We start from the raw sequence: 14,688 nt of genomic DNA, 5'->3' as shown, positions 1-14,688 counted from the left end.
TTTGTACTCTGTGAACTGCTGACAACATGTCTCCGAACTTCCAAGCAAAACTTCAGTATTTGTTTGCAGAAAATGAGAAATGGTCAAAATAACGACAAAGATGCAATGCTTTCAGACCACGAATAATGAAAAGAAAACAAGTTCATATTCATTTAGAAACAACACTACTAATGTTTTAACTCAGGAAGAGTTTAGAAATTAATATTTGGTGGAAGAACCAAGAGGTTTTCAATGGGGTTCAATGAAGTGAACTCTTATTTTTTCCAGAGCTGGACATATGAAAAATAAAGCCAGTGAAGCATTGTAGTGAAAGCTGTAATGATCCACTTGTGAAAGTAAAACTGTTATGATTCTTCTGGGCACTCAGACAAGACAACAGTTCTGAGTGTCGCAGCGACAGGATGAGTAGAGAGAGAAAGAAAAATGACCTGCTTCTTCGACCGCCTCCTCATAAGTGAGTCTTTTTGTTGCGGTCCCTCCAGATTCGTCTGAGATGACTGAGGACCTTCTGTCGAAAATCACCTCACCTGTAAATCAGCAAAACATCAATTTTTCCTACTTTTTCATTGATGTGTGTAAAATAAAACCTACAAATTATCAGACTGAAGGATCTAACTGACTGTTTAGATTTTTATTTTCAGGTAAGGACGTCAGAGTGTTAATTTCACACATTTACAAGAAAGAAAACCCTTTATTTTTAATTCCCCTTTGTTTATACATTTATATTTAAAATGTCTTAATTGAGAGCAAATAAAGATGATTCTGAAAATAAACACACTGTGAAATACTTCAGTTTGTATTATTTTTGCAAGATTTGTCCAATGTAATGGACAACAATAACAAAAGAAATGCAATTAAATGCATTTTTTATAATATAAAAAACTCGACTAGCCAAAAAAAAGTATACTATACACGTTTCCTGTGCATTTATTATTAAGCATTTACAACAATAAAATAATCTTTACATGTGTGAAATATAAACCTGTGCCAAAACAGGCACAATATCAATCCTAAAATCACTGGTGAGGGAATCAGAATTAGATATTGTCGCCACAAAAAGAAAAAAAGAAATTAATGTCAGACTATAGTGATCTGCATTTAAAATGTCTGATATAAGCACTCTGCCCCAGCAGTGCTTGTATCCTGCACACAAACTCATTGGTTAGTAATAAATGGGTCAGTTGTTCCCTATTTGGTTAATATCACATGATCAAGCTTTTGCTAGCTATTCCAAATTATGTAATAAAAGTATATGATTCTTGCTGATACAGCATCGGGTCAATATCTGTATCGGCCAACACTCAAAGCTACAATATTACTTTCCTATCAAGTTGTATCGAACATGTATTTTGATTATCAACAGCTCGTATATGAAAACATGAACTTACAAGTTATCAACAAGTTCCTCCAATCCACTGGTCACCTCTTACAGAACTTTATAGAACCTCATTCATTAGACATTGTTTAAGAATAGCAATGGAGACTAATATTTGTTTGTTTGTTTCTATAAAGCTGTGATTGTCCCTCTCCTCCTCCCCTTGTTAAAATTTAATGAAGTGATGGAGCCCCTGGTTGGCTTTTACCTTCATCAGAGTCCAGCTCGGTTGGATCCAGCTGATTTCCGTTGAGAAGCGGCCTTCGCGCCTCCTTATCTCCACCATTATTGTTACGGGACATTCTGCCCTCAGACAGCCTGTGGTCTCCGTGGCAACGTGGGTGGATTAATTAACTTTAGCTGCAGCTGTGTGTGGGTCTCATGACACCTGAGCCTAGCGGCTTGGCTAACGCTGAAGCTAACCTGCCCGAGCAGAAGCAGAAGAAGAAGAAGGAGGAGGAGGAGGAGGAGGACCAGGAAGTAAAAGGCAGCGGCGGTTTACACGTCCTGAGCGCCGTGTCTCTGCTCCTCCTGCTCGGTGTGGCTAAGCGACAGACAGCGGGCTGAAGTAGAAGCACAGCCGGGGAGTGTGACGGTGCTCTGGCCTCGGTGTTAGCGGCTAACTCTCGGGCGACACGCAAACAAATAAGCGCTTCGAGGACGCAGAGGAGGTAGTGTTACCTCCACTTCGGGGTAAAAACAGGAAAAAAAGAGAGACAGCGAGCGAAGATGGCGACCAGCTCAGAGCGCAGTCCTCCTCCGTTCCCGGATTCCGAGGACCAAGATGCTCTGGACTCCGAGGAAGTCAGAGGCCGAGAAAGCGACGAGGACGACGGGGAAGAACTTTTCTTGAGCGCGGTATGTTTCCTTGGAGCTGACGCTCGTTGCGATAAGGCTAGCTGATATCAACAGGGAGGTAACCAGGGGGAGCTAACAGGGGAGGTTTTCAGGAAAAGTTTTAGTCGATGCTGACCAACATTTATCTACTCATTCCTTCTGGAAACATTAAAGTTAACACGCATCACTCTCTGCTGATATTAAACTCGTAGCTGTCGCGGTAATTTCATTTTAATACACGGTGGAGGAGCTCAGCCTTCAGACAGTTTGTAGATGCATGAAGTTAAAAACGGCTACTTCTACTTCTTCCTAAAAGTTACATATTATCCGTGATTTGAACAGCGTGCTAACTCACGCTAAACTTCCTGTGTGGTTATTGATATGTGGCTTTTTTTTAAGTTGAAAGTATTCACAGCTACTTCCACTATCCAAAGTGAACTTGGAGTAAACTTGACTTTCGGGTGTGCGGTTTTGCCCGTGCGTGGAAAAAGTTAGCAGTCTGAACAGACTGTGCTTCTCCGTCTGATGTTTTTCAGAAACTTTTGTTTCCATATTTGTAGGTTAAATTCAGTTTGCAAGGTAGGATTGTAAAACTGGCTTATGCTTCCTCCTGTCATGTGAGGACGCTGCGGTCACATGGTCAGAACCCGGATGTTTTCAGTCAAAGTTCAGAGGAAAATCTGGAAAGTTGCTGCAAGTGATTTTTTTCCCCCTCTCTTTTTCCTTTCTCTCCCCTCCCAGAGTTTGACTCATCGTTGCAGGGAGGACATCAGTCAGCATTTTTGGATGTTTCAGTTAGCAGAAATCCTGTTTGTACACGGAGACAATCTATCCTAGGCTAAGCAGGCATTAGATGGAAACATCCTTGTGGTTGAACGATTTAATCAGCGTTTCTTAAGAGGAGAATTATTTGCAACTACACCCAGTTTTCCAGGAGCACTTACTGCGGTTTCTTTCTTTCTTTCTTTCTTTCTTTTTTATTTCCTGTCAGCAGCTGCCCAAACTGACATTTCGCAAAAAACCGAACATCGACTTAAAAGTAGTGGGGGGACTTGATTAAAAGTTTTAATCGAGTTAATTGCATAGTCTCTAACTTATCAAAATGAATCACATTTTAATCAAAAACCATGCATTGGCAGAAATAAACTTTCAATTCAAAAACCCATTTTGCTGCTTAATTATAGAATAAATAGACACATGAGCTCAACAACAAAAAATATTTTGTGTTTACAAGGTTTCTCCCACAAAACTTGCTAAGCCCGGTGGCCCCAACCACAGCTTGATAGTTCATCCAGCAGCCCATTGTGTTTTTGAGTAAAAAAATGTTTAAAGTTGACAGAAAATGTGAAAATATTACTTGATAATTATGTGTTATTGGAAGAACACCAATCTGAACACCAATTATAAAGTCTTAAAAATACAAACGTAAAAAAACCAAAAACTTAAATCAATAAGTACCTCTGATCATTCATGGAGTATCTTTAGAAATGTGTACTGTGGTTGTGTTGGGGATGTCTCTCCTTGTCCAACACTTCAGCATTGAGATGCTAGAATGGCTTCACTGATAGGCTAGCTCCTTTTAGCACAACTTGAACACTGCAGTAGTCTTTTCCAAAGTCCCATAATAAAGTTTTTGAAGCTGAAATTAATCTCCAGTGGGTCAAGAGAAGTAAATTTGTTGTCCATTGCTGGTTTTAGCGAATGTCATTTGTACGCCAGATTTACAGGCGTACCAGAAACGCATAATTACAAGGTTATTTTACTGTAGCCACAAACATTTGTATGTTTTATTGGGATGAGTCATTACATCGTAGAACCAACTTTCACTGATTCCAGCTGCCTTTTTATGGTACGCCTCTACCAACTTTACACAGACTGAAACCCTTTTGCTCATTTTTCTTTGCAAAGCATCTCGGGCTGAGATTGGATAAATATCAGTTTACAAGTCTTCCAATGTAGATTTACTGTCTGAACTTTGACTGAAAAAATGTGTCATGCGATTGTGTTCTGACACTTTTATGTTGACGCTGCTAAATAAAATCCAGTAAAACCAATGGCCTTCAAAAGTCACCAAATTCATCACTGGAGTCCAACACATCCTCAGTATGAACATGCCTGATCTGTAGAGGCACACAGCAGTTCAGACATAAAGTTGTGTAGTAATTTAAAGCAGTATAGTTTATGAAATATTATCTCAACTTCAAACCTGAAGTGAAGCCTTTTAAGCTAGGGTTTTCTCCTAGTTTTTTTTTTTGGTTTGTTTTCTGTGAAAAGATTGAAATTGGGTCATTCAGACTTCCAAGAAAAAATCGTGTATAGGCAAACAAAATCTGATTTGTGTCGCATTTGTCCACTCCAAGAACTTGGCTTTAGTGTAGCATTACTTCAACATAAATGTACACAAGTAAAAGTATCCATCCAAGAAATCACTCACGTAGGACTAAAACGGTATTTGGTTAAAAAAAGAAGTGTACTGAAGATACTGTGAAAATAACACCTGATTTAACATTTAAATCTGACGTAACCAGACAGGCAAAAATGTAAAGTTATGTAATAAATTTCTTAAAATGCAGTCCTAAATTACTTTTTGCCAAAAGTGAAATTTGACTTAGGCCAAATTTCACTTATTTCACTTGCGATTTGCAAATTTAGGTATTTTAAAGTAAAAAAAAAAAAAAAATCTAAAAATCTAAATCAGATTTTTTTTCAGCATAAAACATATGAAACCATTACTTCCAGTAGGTAATGTATATGTGTGAGAACAGGGTAAAAGTAGACCCAGTAACAATATCTACTGTAGCTTCACTTGGCCTCCAAATGCTTCAGCAAATGGAAAGTAATATTAGAGCAACACACCTTGTGTGAAAACAAGACGTTCATATAATGTGCGTGTACGTGCGTTTGTAATGCCTTGTGGGGACAATTTTCCTGACATTTACTATGTTGTGGGGACTGGAGCCTGGTCCCCACAAGGGGAAACCCTGTTTTTGGGTCAGGGGTCAGATTTAGGGCAAGGTATGAATTGAGTTTTGGTTAGGGTTAGGAAAAGAGTAAAGGTAAGGTTTAGGCTGTAAAAATGAATGGAAGTCAATGGAAAGTCCCCACAAAGATAGCCACGCAAACGTGTGTGTGTGTGTGTGTGTGTGTGTGTGAGAGATTTTTGCTGAAATGAAGCTTATTCTTCTGTCAGTGAAGTTACTCAGTGTTGAGAAAAGCCAGAGCTTTAAGTCAAGGGACTCCATTTGCAGGTTATGTAGATTTAGTGTCCCAGTAAAAGTAATGATGAAAATGTGCATGTTGCACTTTAAAAGATGAAAGTTCAATGCATAATTTTTCCTTTCTACAATTATGCTCCACTTTGTGCTGTTCTGTCCCATTAAAAATACATTCTTATGCAGTGAATAAATTATTAAAGCATGAAGGGTGGAATGTGCTGAATATTGCTTTTTTCATTCTAAATTGATTTTTAGAGAAAATTATGAAGAAATGATGATAATAATAATGCCTAGGATTGGGTCATATAGCTTTAAAAAAATCTGGTATTTTTTCAGACTAGATTTGATTATCATTTTTTTGCTTATTTTTTTCTTGTTCTCTTTTAAAAGAAATTACAAATGACAGCAAATATTTTCAAAAAGTGGTTTTTATTTCAATCATCTCTTCTTTGAGTTGTACAACACAGCATCAGGGCCAGACTACGAGACATTTTGTTCATATTAGCAAAGTAAAGACAATTTTATCAGAAAAAGTCTTAAAATTACCAAAAAAGGTCATTTTTAATAAAAAAAAAAAGATTTGATAATCATGAGGATGTGATGTGACCAGCACAGTCCGTTTTTCTTCGTTATTGAAACAATCATGTGAACATTGTGTCCAAGTCCTGCTACTACTGATGATTTGTTGCTGATGTCTGGAAAGATTGTGTTGTATCTTTCCACTCAGCTGATGTAGCCGTGGTGTTGCGGCTACATCAGTGTTGGCCGTAAAACTGATGTATAACCTCACAGTATGCTCAGGACATTTTTTTTTTAAATGTCTTTTTTCATTATTATCTTTTTGTGCAGGAGTTCAGGTAATATTATAACTCTGTTGTCATAACTAAATAGTAAAAAATCAACCATCGTAATGCTTCATAGTGGAGTTGATCTGGATTCAACATCCAAATAAATAGAAGCCATAAAACACACACTTAAAACAAGATGGCGGCCCTCGTCATGCCAGCGTCACTCTAACGTATGGAAACTCAATGACTGGAGGAAAAAAAATCCAGACTTTCCAAAACCAATGACTTTATAAACTTGATTAATGGTTAACGATGCCTCTCCTTTGTCTCCAGACCAATACGCCCATGGCCAAAGAGGAGAGCCCATCAGCACCTGCCGGTCTGCTTGTTGACCTCCTGAGTGACCCTTTGATTGAGCCCCTCAGCAGCTCAATGAACAAACCCTCCTCTGAGCTTTTTGAGGGCCTGACAAACGACACAGCCGTCACAGCGGGGAAGCCTTCGGTTGAGGCCTCGGATGAGTTTGTTGACATTCTGGGAAGTGAAGCTGCAGCACAAAGAGAGGAAGTGGATGTTACAGTGGAAGCAGCGGCGGGGGATAAGGGTGAAACAAGCCGTGGCGCAACAGATTTACTCGCCGATGGAGAAACGAGAAGTGCCCCTGAACAGGAAGCGACTTCTGCCGCTCCAGTCATGGACCTCGGCGGCTTGCAGCAGCCACCTGCTAGTGCAAAGGTCACCGACCCGCTGGAGGACCTCCTGAGCGATCCGCCGGCCACCGCCGCCTCTGACGCCCACAAACCCAGCGGCGCGGTGGTCGACCTCTTCGACGACGAGGGAAGCGACATTTTCACCGGAGCCCCATCTAGCAAACCTGCCAAGCAGCCTCAGAAGAGCCTCTTCGGTGAAGCGGACGAGGACCTGTTCGGCGAGCCGCTGGGCGCCGTCTCAAAGAAAGCCACCAGTAAGGAGCAGAAGGAGAAATCCGCCCCGGCTTCAGCTGGAGAACCCGCTCACATCTTCACTGAGGAGGCGGTCGGCACGGTGCCAAACGCCAGACCGGTCAGCTCCAAAACCAACGGAATCCCTCCCGAAGAGGACTCTGATATATTTGCAGGTGGGCAGACTGTTCACTTTTTATTTTTCCCGGTAAATGTGTAGAGATCAAACTTCAGCCTCGTTTTTTCGTCTGCTTTCTCTCTTTGTCCGACAGAAGCCACAGTGGAGCTTTCCCTGGACAGTCCGAGGAGCGAGAGAAGGAAAGAGGCGACAACCAAACCGCCTGCTTCTGCCTCCACCTCCGTCTCAGCCGCCGCCAGCCTCACCAAGCCACAGTCGGCCGCTGTGGAAGAGGTACACACAACCTTTATTTACTTAAAGTCCTACAAATCTTCCAAATGGATGACAAATCCATTTGGACTCTTCTTGGCTCTACTTCCTGTTGGAGGAAGAAGCAGCTGGGACAAGATTTCACTCTTCTTGTCTATAATTTGTTTCAGCTGGAAGAAGAGGAGGAAGAGGAACTTGAAGATAAGTTTGACATCTATGTCTCCGTTAAAGACCCTGAGAAAATAGGTGAGGAGCATTTCTTTCTTTCAACAAAGCTCGACAAATCCTCTGATTTAGCAGACAGTTTGATTTTTTTTTTCTTGTTTTCTTCTAGGGGACGGCATGAACGCCTACATGGCTTATAAAGTATCAACACAGGTATGAAATGAGCTGTGGTGGACACTGCTAGCTAACAAGCTAGCTGCGCTAACCCTAAAGTGATAATCATAAATATTAGTTTTGCTAATGCTAAAGCGCTACAGCAATACAGTATTTAGTGAAAGCTAAACCATGTTGTCAATGAGACGACATGTTACGTTGCCCTCTTCTGGTTCAAATTTGTTATTGCACACCCATCTCAACAGTTAGAAAGTGATGCATAGAGTTGTTGAGCTTTGCTAACTCTTGTTAATTTTGCCTAATTCACCACAGCAGGGTTTTGGTCAGAAAGCATGCAGGACATCAGGAGATTTTAAACTGTTTAACTGTTGCATTCTGGGTAGAGATTAAACATTTTGTGAGAAGAAACACAGCTTCTGCATAGACAGTGCTCACCCACTTCAAAATAAGAGCGTAAATATAAGCATATAACTACTTGAACAATTCTTAAGAGTTGATAATTAATGTTGAACTTTATTCAGTTGAAACTTAAGTAAATTAGTGCTTTAGAAATTATGTGGAAAAATTCATTTGGGGTAAGAAAAGTGCTCTAAATGTTTTCAAAGTTAGCTAAAATGCTAACTCAAAACATTAGCTCTGCCGATTAGCGCAAGTGTGGTCGTCAATGAAAACATGAACCAAAAGCCTGTGGATTTGACGTGAAAGTTTCTTTTTAAATCTAAGGAGATTATACTTGTACAAGAGAGGAAAACGCTTGATAAACTGTTATAGAAACAGATTTCTACATTGATGTATTTTTTCTTTCTTTCTCCAGACCTCTCTGCCAATGTTCCGCAGCAAAACGTTTACTGTGAGGCGACGCTTCAGTGACTTCCTTGGCCTCTACGAGAAGCTCTCTGAAAAACACGGGCCGAACGGATTGATTGTTCCTCCACCGCCAGAAAAAAACCTCCTAGGTAGCGTTAACTCTAACGATATTGCTCTGTGTTCAGGTCTACGGTTCAGAGATGATTTTATTGGCATTTGATGCGACTGACCAGCAGCTAGTGCGTACTTGTGAAGTGAGCACAAATCGATACGATCACAATTTTACGAAAACACCAATTACAATGAAAATGGGATCCGTTTTTGCATTCATTGCAAATGTGTAGAATGGATTAAAAATGTTCTGATTTCTCTGGTTTTTTGCTGGGTTTGGTCACATCGACATGTTGTGGCTGTAACAGTGGGACGGATGGAGGTGTGAATACTTGTTTTCTGGTTCAGGAATGACAAAGATGAAGGTGGGAAAGGAAGATTCGTCATCTGCAGACTTTCTTGAGAGGAGAAGAGGAGCTTTGGAAAGGTATGACTGCATGGACGGATGTTGATATTTAATATTTTATCAGGACTTTTTTTTTTTTTTTGAATTTGCAAAGCAGAAAGTTGAGTTTTCTGGTTTCCACAGGTATCTCCAGAGAGTAGTGACTCACCCAATGCTGCTGCAGGATCCTGATGTCAGAGAATTTCTGGAGAAGGAGGAAGTAAGCAGCATCTTTAGTTTTTTTTCCAGTCTGGTTCTTTTTTTTTATTTTTTTAGTTAATATTGAAAGATCAGGACAGAGATTTGTTTTCCTCCCTTTTAGCTCAGAACGTTCTTTATCCGTCTCGGGCTTTGATGAAGTTGTGACTTGTTTTCTCAGCTGCCCAGAGCCGTCAGCACCCAGGCGCTGAGCGGCGCCGGCTTCCTTAAGATGCTCACCAAGGCAACAGATGCCGTCAGTAAAATGACCATCAAGATGAACGAGTCGGATGTGGTGAGTTCGAGTCGCAAACGTTCACTTCTGATCCAGACCCGTTTTGTTTTCCTCTCCTCCTTTAATGCTTTAGTGAGCAAATCCCATCAGGTTCACTTTAAGGTACAAACTAAGGAGTCATGAACAAAATGAAGAGCCAACAGTTGTTAAATAGTTTGATATTCAAATCAATTAAACTCAAATGCTTTAGCAGGTAAAGATAAAACTTTTTTTTCTTCTCAATATTTGAACATGATGTGGTTTAAAGACGGGATTCATTTTCTTTGCCAGTTTAAAAACAGTTTCCTACTAGTCGATATTAATCTTCAGCTACGGCCAATAAGCTGTTTTTAAAGGTGTGAGTCTGTATCCATCAAACACCACATGGCCACATGGTGACATTTATGTTTCGGGAAGGGAAACAAGATGGAAAGAACATCAGACGTTAATATCGGCCCGGTTTCACTTACTGGACTGATACTGATATTTTTTTAAAAGTGATACCGATGTTTATGCTGATATATTGAGTTATAAGATCTTATATAAAAGTTCATAATCAAGAATAATACAGACAACCATGAACATCCTCTTTATGAAACTGTCTTTAGTCAGAGGCTTCTTCCAATTCGCTGTAATACAGACTGCTACAGGAGATCCTTCCTGCTTACAACCATCCCTACCGACAGTAACTCTTTGAAGAATCCTGAATTAATGTGATTCACAGCAACATTTAAAATCCCTTAGGGGCCAATAAAGTATTTTTGAATTGGGAAAAGTGTTAAAACCCTGTGGTGTTTTTGGGTTTTTTCCTGCAGTGGTTTGAGGAGAAGCTGCAGGAGGTTGAGTCTGCAGATCAGCAGTTCAGGAAGCTCCACGCTCTGGTCGAGTCGCTCGTGGTTCACAGAAAAGGTAAAGTTTTATTTTGTTGTTGTTTTTTCAAGTCTCTCTGATTCCAGAGCATAACCATAACTCGGTCATGTGGTTTCCCGCCTCCAGAGCTGTCCCTGAACACGGCAAGCTTCGCCAAGAGCGCGGCCATGCTGGGCAGCGCCGAGGACAACACGGCGCTGTCCCGCGCCCTGTCGCAGCTGGCCGAGGTGGAGGACAAGATGGAGCAGCTCCACCAGGACCAGGCCGCCAACGACACCTTCAGCTTCGCCGAGATGATTGCAGACTTTATCCGCCTGCTGGGAGCGGTCAGGGTACGCCAGGAAACCAGTCACGGTACGAAACGCTGCTGAGAGGTGACTGTGACTGATGGCGTCTGCCGCCTCACAGGGCACGTTCGACCAGCGGATGAAGGCGTGGCAGCGCTGGCAGGACGCGCAGGCCATGCTGCAGAAGAAGAGGGAGCTGGAGGCCAAGCTGCTGTGGGCCAACAAGCCGGACAAGCTGCAGCTGGCCAAGGAGGAGATTGCCGAGGTAACGCCCACGGGACCCTAACACTAAAAAATGTTCCAGAAATTAAATCTAATTAAGATGGATTTATCGCCCAGCCCTACATCCTGGTTATCATTTTGAATTTGTTGAGTGTTACTGTGTATCAGACTCCATTTGTTGTCGTTTTTCCTCAGTGGGAGGCCAAAGTGACTCAGTACGAGAGAGACTTTGAGAGAGTTTCTGCAACTGTGCGCAAGGAAGTCGTCCGCTTCGAGGTCTGACTCGTCTGTCTTTCCAAACTCTCCGAGCCGATCGGTTAAACACGAATAATCTTTTTTTTTTATTTCTTTTTTTTTATCACCAACAGAAAGAAAAGACCAAGAATTTCAAGAGACAGATAATCGTGTACCTGGAGTCCCTGCTTCAGTCGCAGCAGCAGGTGAGTCTGTCGCTCATCACCGCCATGATTTCTGAATTCAGTTTGGACTCGAGAATTAATTTTATTAAGAATAGTTTAAATGCAATTGTTTCTTTTAATGAAAAAAGGGGGCAAAATTACACCTACAGCTTAAAATACATTTGTAAACTACTAATATTTATTTGTCCTTTCAACCTAAACCACTCCATTTTTGTAGCCAAATTTGAACACACTTCCAATTTAGATCTTTCACAGTGAGAAGAGAAAACAATAATAAATTCACACCAGTTTATATGTTTAAACAAGATGGAGCAGCTCCACCAGGACCAGGCCGCCAACAACACCTTCAGCTTCGCTGAGATGATCTCAAATTAAGGCCTCAAAATGTCTTTAAAAAGTTATCATGTCTTTATTGCAGACACTTAGGAGGGTCCATTTAAAAATAAGTTTGCTTTAAATTAAACGCGTCTTAAATCTACTTGTGGCAGGTCTATTTATTGATGTCTTTTCTGTCAGGCAAAAGTTTGAGTTCTTTCCAGATATCTTTAGGCTACCGCTAACTAGCTGCTATTAGCCAGCTTGCTATTTTGGCGTCTATCATGGGTCCAATTTATCGCCTGTTAGTTGGACAACATTAATTTTCACCACTAGCTGACTTCTGTTGCTAACTCACATGATTCTAACTGTATACTGTGGAAAATGAAACTAAATTTTAAGCTTGGCACTCTAACCATTAAGCAGATGACAGAAGTTTCTGCTTTTCTTGATTGTCATAAACCCTATATTTGGGCTTAAATTTAATTCAAGCTGGCCTTAAAAAGTCTTAAATTTCACTTGCTAAAACCTGCAGATGCCCTGACACAATCATCATACCAACATGGGGAAAAAATTTTATTAAAATCCCAAGTATGGGTTATGAATGTGCACCATTAAAATGCACCTACTGATGCGTTTGTTTTTTTTCCAGCTGATCAAGTACTGGGAGGCGTTCCTGCCTGAAGCGAAAGCCATCGCCTAACGGCCGGCCCTCTGACCGACAAACAGGCTGCCTTCTTTATACACTTTACCTCCTTTTGCCTTTAAAGCAAGAAAACAAATGTGTGTTGAAAAGGGAGATACAATCAACATTTTTTTTTAATACAATCATCCTTAACATATAGATCTGTATTCTATTGTATTAATAACTGTATATTTTCATTTGTCCTTCCACTATTTTCTTACTAGAGCAAAGAGTATAAAGATGAAAAGTTTAGCCTGGTGATTTGTCAGTAGCGCCCTCTGCGGGTGATGAGGAGCTCCTTCCGGTCTGAAGCTGAAGGTGGCCAAGAGTCTCACCCTGCTTCTCGCTTGTAATAATGACTCAAAGAAAAAAAAAAAAGGGATTAAATAACTTTTCTGATCACTTCTAGCCGCTGGATTAACTTCCTCGAGTTGTAGCCGGTGTATTTTTCTTCACAGGTTGAAGTAGTGGGGAGGGGAATGAAACGGGTTACACGTCATGTTTGTGGGTTCGATGTTTTCCGATGGGATTTAAGTCATGCAAAACCATGTGTCTGTGCCTTTTTACTTGGAAATGATGCTAGATTGAGAGAATTTTGTACACAGATGTGAGCCGAGCAGAGGCTTTGTTGCACTTAGTTTAAAAAAAGAGAGACTGTCCTGGTGTTTTCCTGAATGGAAACTTGCAGAGTATATGTGGAACAGGCGAGCATGTTTGGGCCTGTTTCTCACGTCAGAGTTCATGATCGACTCTTTTAAAAAAACAGCCAGTCAGATACGTCAGCTGAACGCTGCCAGGATTTTTTTTTTTTTTTTTTTTTATCTGAAGTTGTTTTTTGTTTTTTGTTTTTTTGTTTTTTCTCTGCTGATGGTGAAACATCTCGGCTCGGTTCTGCTTCTTGCTCTTTCTTTCACACCAAATGGGCCGCTCCCACCTGTCACTGTCATCAAACTGAAGTTTCTCTGATGGAAACATGATCAAGATGCATCTAATTTTATCCCCCCCCCCAACACACACACACACACGTTACTTTAAATTCAGTCATGTGCTGCTTCAGGTTCAATTAACACTCGGTCATATTTGCAGAAGTAATTTTTCCAGAGGTTTGAGTCGTGTCTGTTTGCATCATCAGAGCATTGATGGAAAGTTTTTTTTTTCCGTCTTTGTGGCAAACTCATAGAGAAGCAGGGCTTGAACCAAAGAATGTTGAATATTTTTTCTGAATGAATCACGAGTTATTTAGCATTACCGTGGAAAAAGAACAGGCGATCGTTTTGGGTAAATTATTCAACAAGAATGAAGGAGTGAAAAATCAAGATTGTCTTAAAGCGTACATCTGAAGCGTTACCTGGACCGCATCACTGCCGTACAGAGGCAAATCTTCCACCTGGTTCCTGCTCAAACGTCTCGGTTCTTCACTAAACTTCATCACCGTTTTCGCATGGAAGATCCTGTAATGTCCTGAGATTTCTTTGATTTATTTCTTTTCTTCTTTAGACCCTAACAGTTTTTTTGTTTTGTTTTTTTTTTTTTACATGTTTTCTACACCACATTACTAAAATTGTCTGTATGGCCTCTCACTATTGTAATGTTGGGACATACACTGTGTCATAGATTCCTTAAAAAAAAAAATCAATAAAAGTTGCACTGTTTACTCTTGAAGATTTCATAGAGGTTTCTGTTTTGACTGTTTATTCCCCCTCTCCCCATTGTTGTTTTGCATAAACCAGTTTTTACTTTAATGTTAATGGATATTTTTTGTATTTTCTGTCAAAAGCTACATTTGTTAATGATTTTGTCAAAGCAATAAAAGGAGTTAAAACTTTTTATAGGTACTGTACATCTTACAAATGAAATAACAGCTATGAATGGAAAGTTTTCTGAATGTCTGTTCTGATGCAGAGCACTAAAAAAAAGACTTGAATTAAAAAGAAAAAAGTTCGGATGCTAAGCACACGCCCCGAGGAAGACCAGGTGTTAAATTTTTCAGGCTCAAATAATCTTAATGCATAGAGCTGCTAGTTATTGTGTTAGAGAGGCAGAACATTTATAGTGAAAGCCTGTAATCTGAAAGAGACAAAAGGTTAGCATAGCATTTTAATCTTGCATAACTTTAGTGCTAAGGCTACAAAAACACTGCCAGGACATTTTATTTTATGACAGAATCTGCTGAAAGCAATAAAAATGCTTTTGTGTGTGTAAAAGCATTTTCATGAACAAGTCAAGAAATTT

The 14,688-nt window shown here is 40.3% G+C and overlaps 2 protein-coding genes across 2 annotated transcripts in view; one reads left to right on the top strand and one right to left on the bottom strand.

The window, feature by feature from the left end:
- Positions 1 to 1,697, bottom strand: part of sv2 (synaptic vesicle glycoprotein 2) — a 9,520-nt gene extending 7,823 nt beyond the window's left edge. Inside the window, exons 1-2 of the mRNA XM_007546813.2 lie at positions 1,584 to 1,697; positions 429 to 527 (exon numbers count right to left, since the gene is read on the bottom strand). Of these exons, the coding sequence (XP_007546875.1) occupies positions 429 to 527; positions 1,584 to 1,677 (193 nt within the window). The 5' untranslated portion in view covers positions 1,678 to 1,697. The remainder of the gene's footprint in view (positions 1 to 428; positions 528 to 1,583) is intronic.
- Positions 1,698 to 2,090: 393 nt separating this feature from the next.
- On the top strand, positions 2,091 to 14,125 carry snx1a (sorting nexin 1a). The gene is made up of 15 exons (XM_007546814.2): positions 2,091 to 2,233; positions 6,549 to 7,332; positions 7,429 to 7,568; positions 7,715 to 7,790; positions 7,879 to 7,922; positions 8,698 to 8,839; positions 9,150 to 9,228; positions 9,331 to 9,406; positions 9,566 to 9,679; positions 10,474 to 10,567; positions 10,655 to 10,860; positions 10,937 to 11,080; positions 11,233 to 11,313; positions 11,406 to 11,477; positions 12,424 to 14,125. Exons 1-15 carry the CDS (start codon positions 2,105 to 2,107, stop codon positions 12,472 to 12,474), a joined length of 2,232 nt encoding a protein of 743 aa, XP_007546876.1. The 5' UTR covers positions 2,091 to 2,104; the 3' UTR covers positions 12,475 to 14,125.
- The last annotated feature ends 563 nt before the right edge of the window (positions 14,126 to 14,688 follow it).

Source organism: Poecilia formosa, unplaced genomic scaffold (genome assembly GCF_000485575.1).
Source record: "Poecilia formosa unplaced genomic scaffold, Poecilia_formosa-5.1.2 Scaffold17, whole genome shotgun sequence".
Classification (NCBI taxonomy): Eukaryota; Metazoa; Chordata; class Actinopteri; order Cyprinodontiformes; family Poeciliidae; genus Poecilia; species Poecilia formosa.
This window is presented reverse-complemented; position numbering and strand designations above follow the sequence as displayed.

Coding starts and splice junctions, on each gene's coding strand:
- snx1a (XM_007546814.2), top strand. CDS start 2,105: ATGGCGACCAGCTCAGAGCGCAGTCCTCCTCCGTTCCCGGATTCCGAG. Junction 7,923..8,697: donor CTTATAAAGTATCAACACAG/GTATGAAATGAG, acceptor TTCTTTCTCCAG/ACCTCTCTGCCAATGTTCCG. Junction 10,861..10,936: donor GCCTGCTGGGAGCGGTCAGG/GTACGCCAGGAA, acceptor GCCGCCTCACAG/GGCACGTTCGACCAGCGGAT.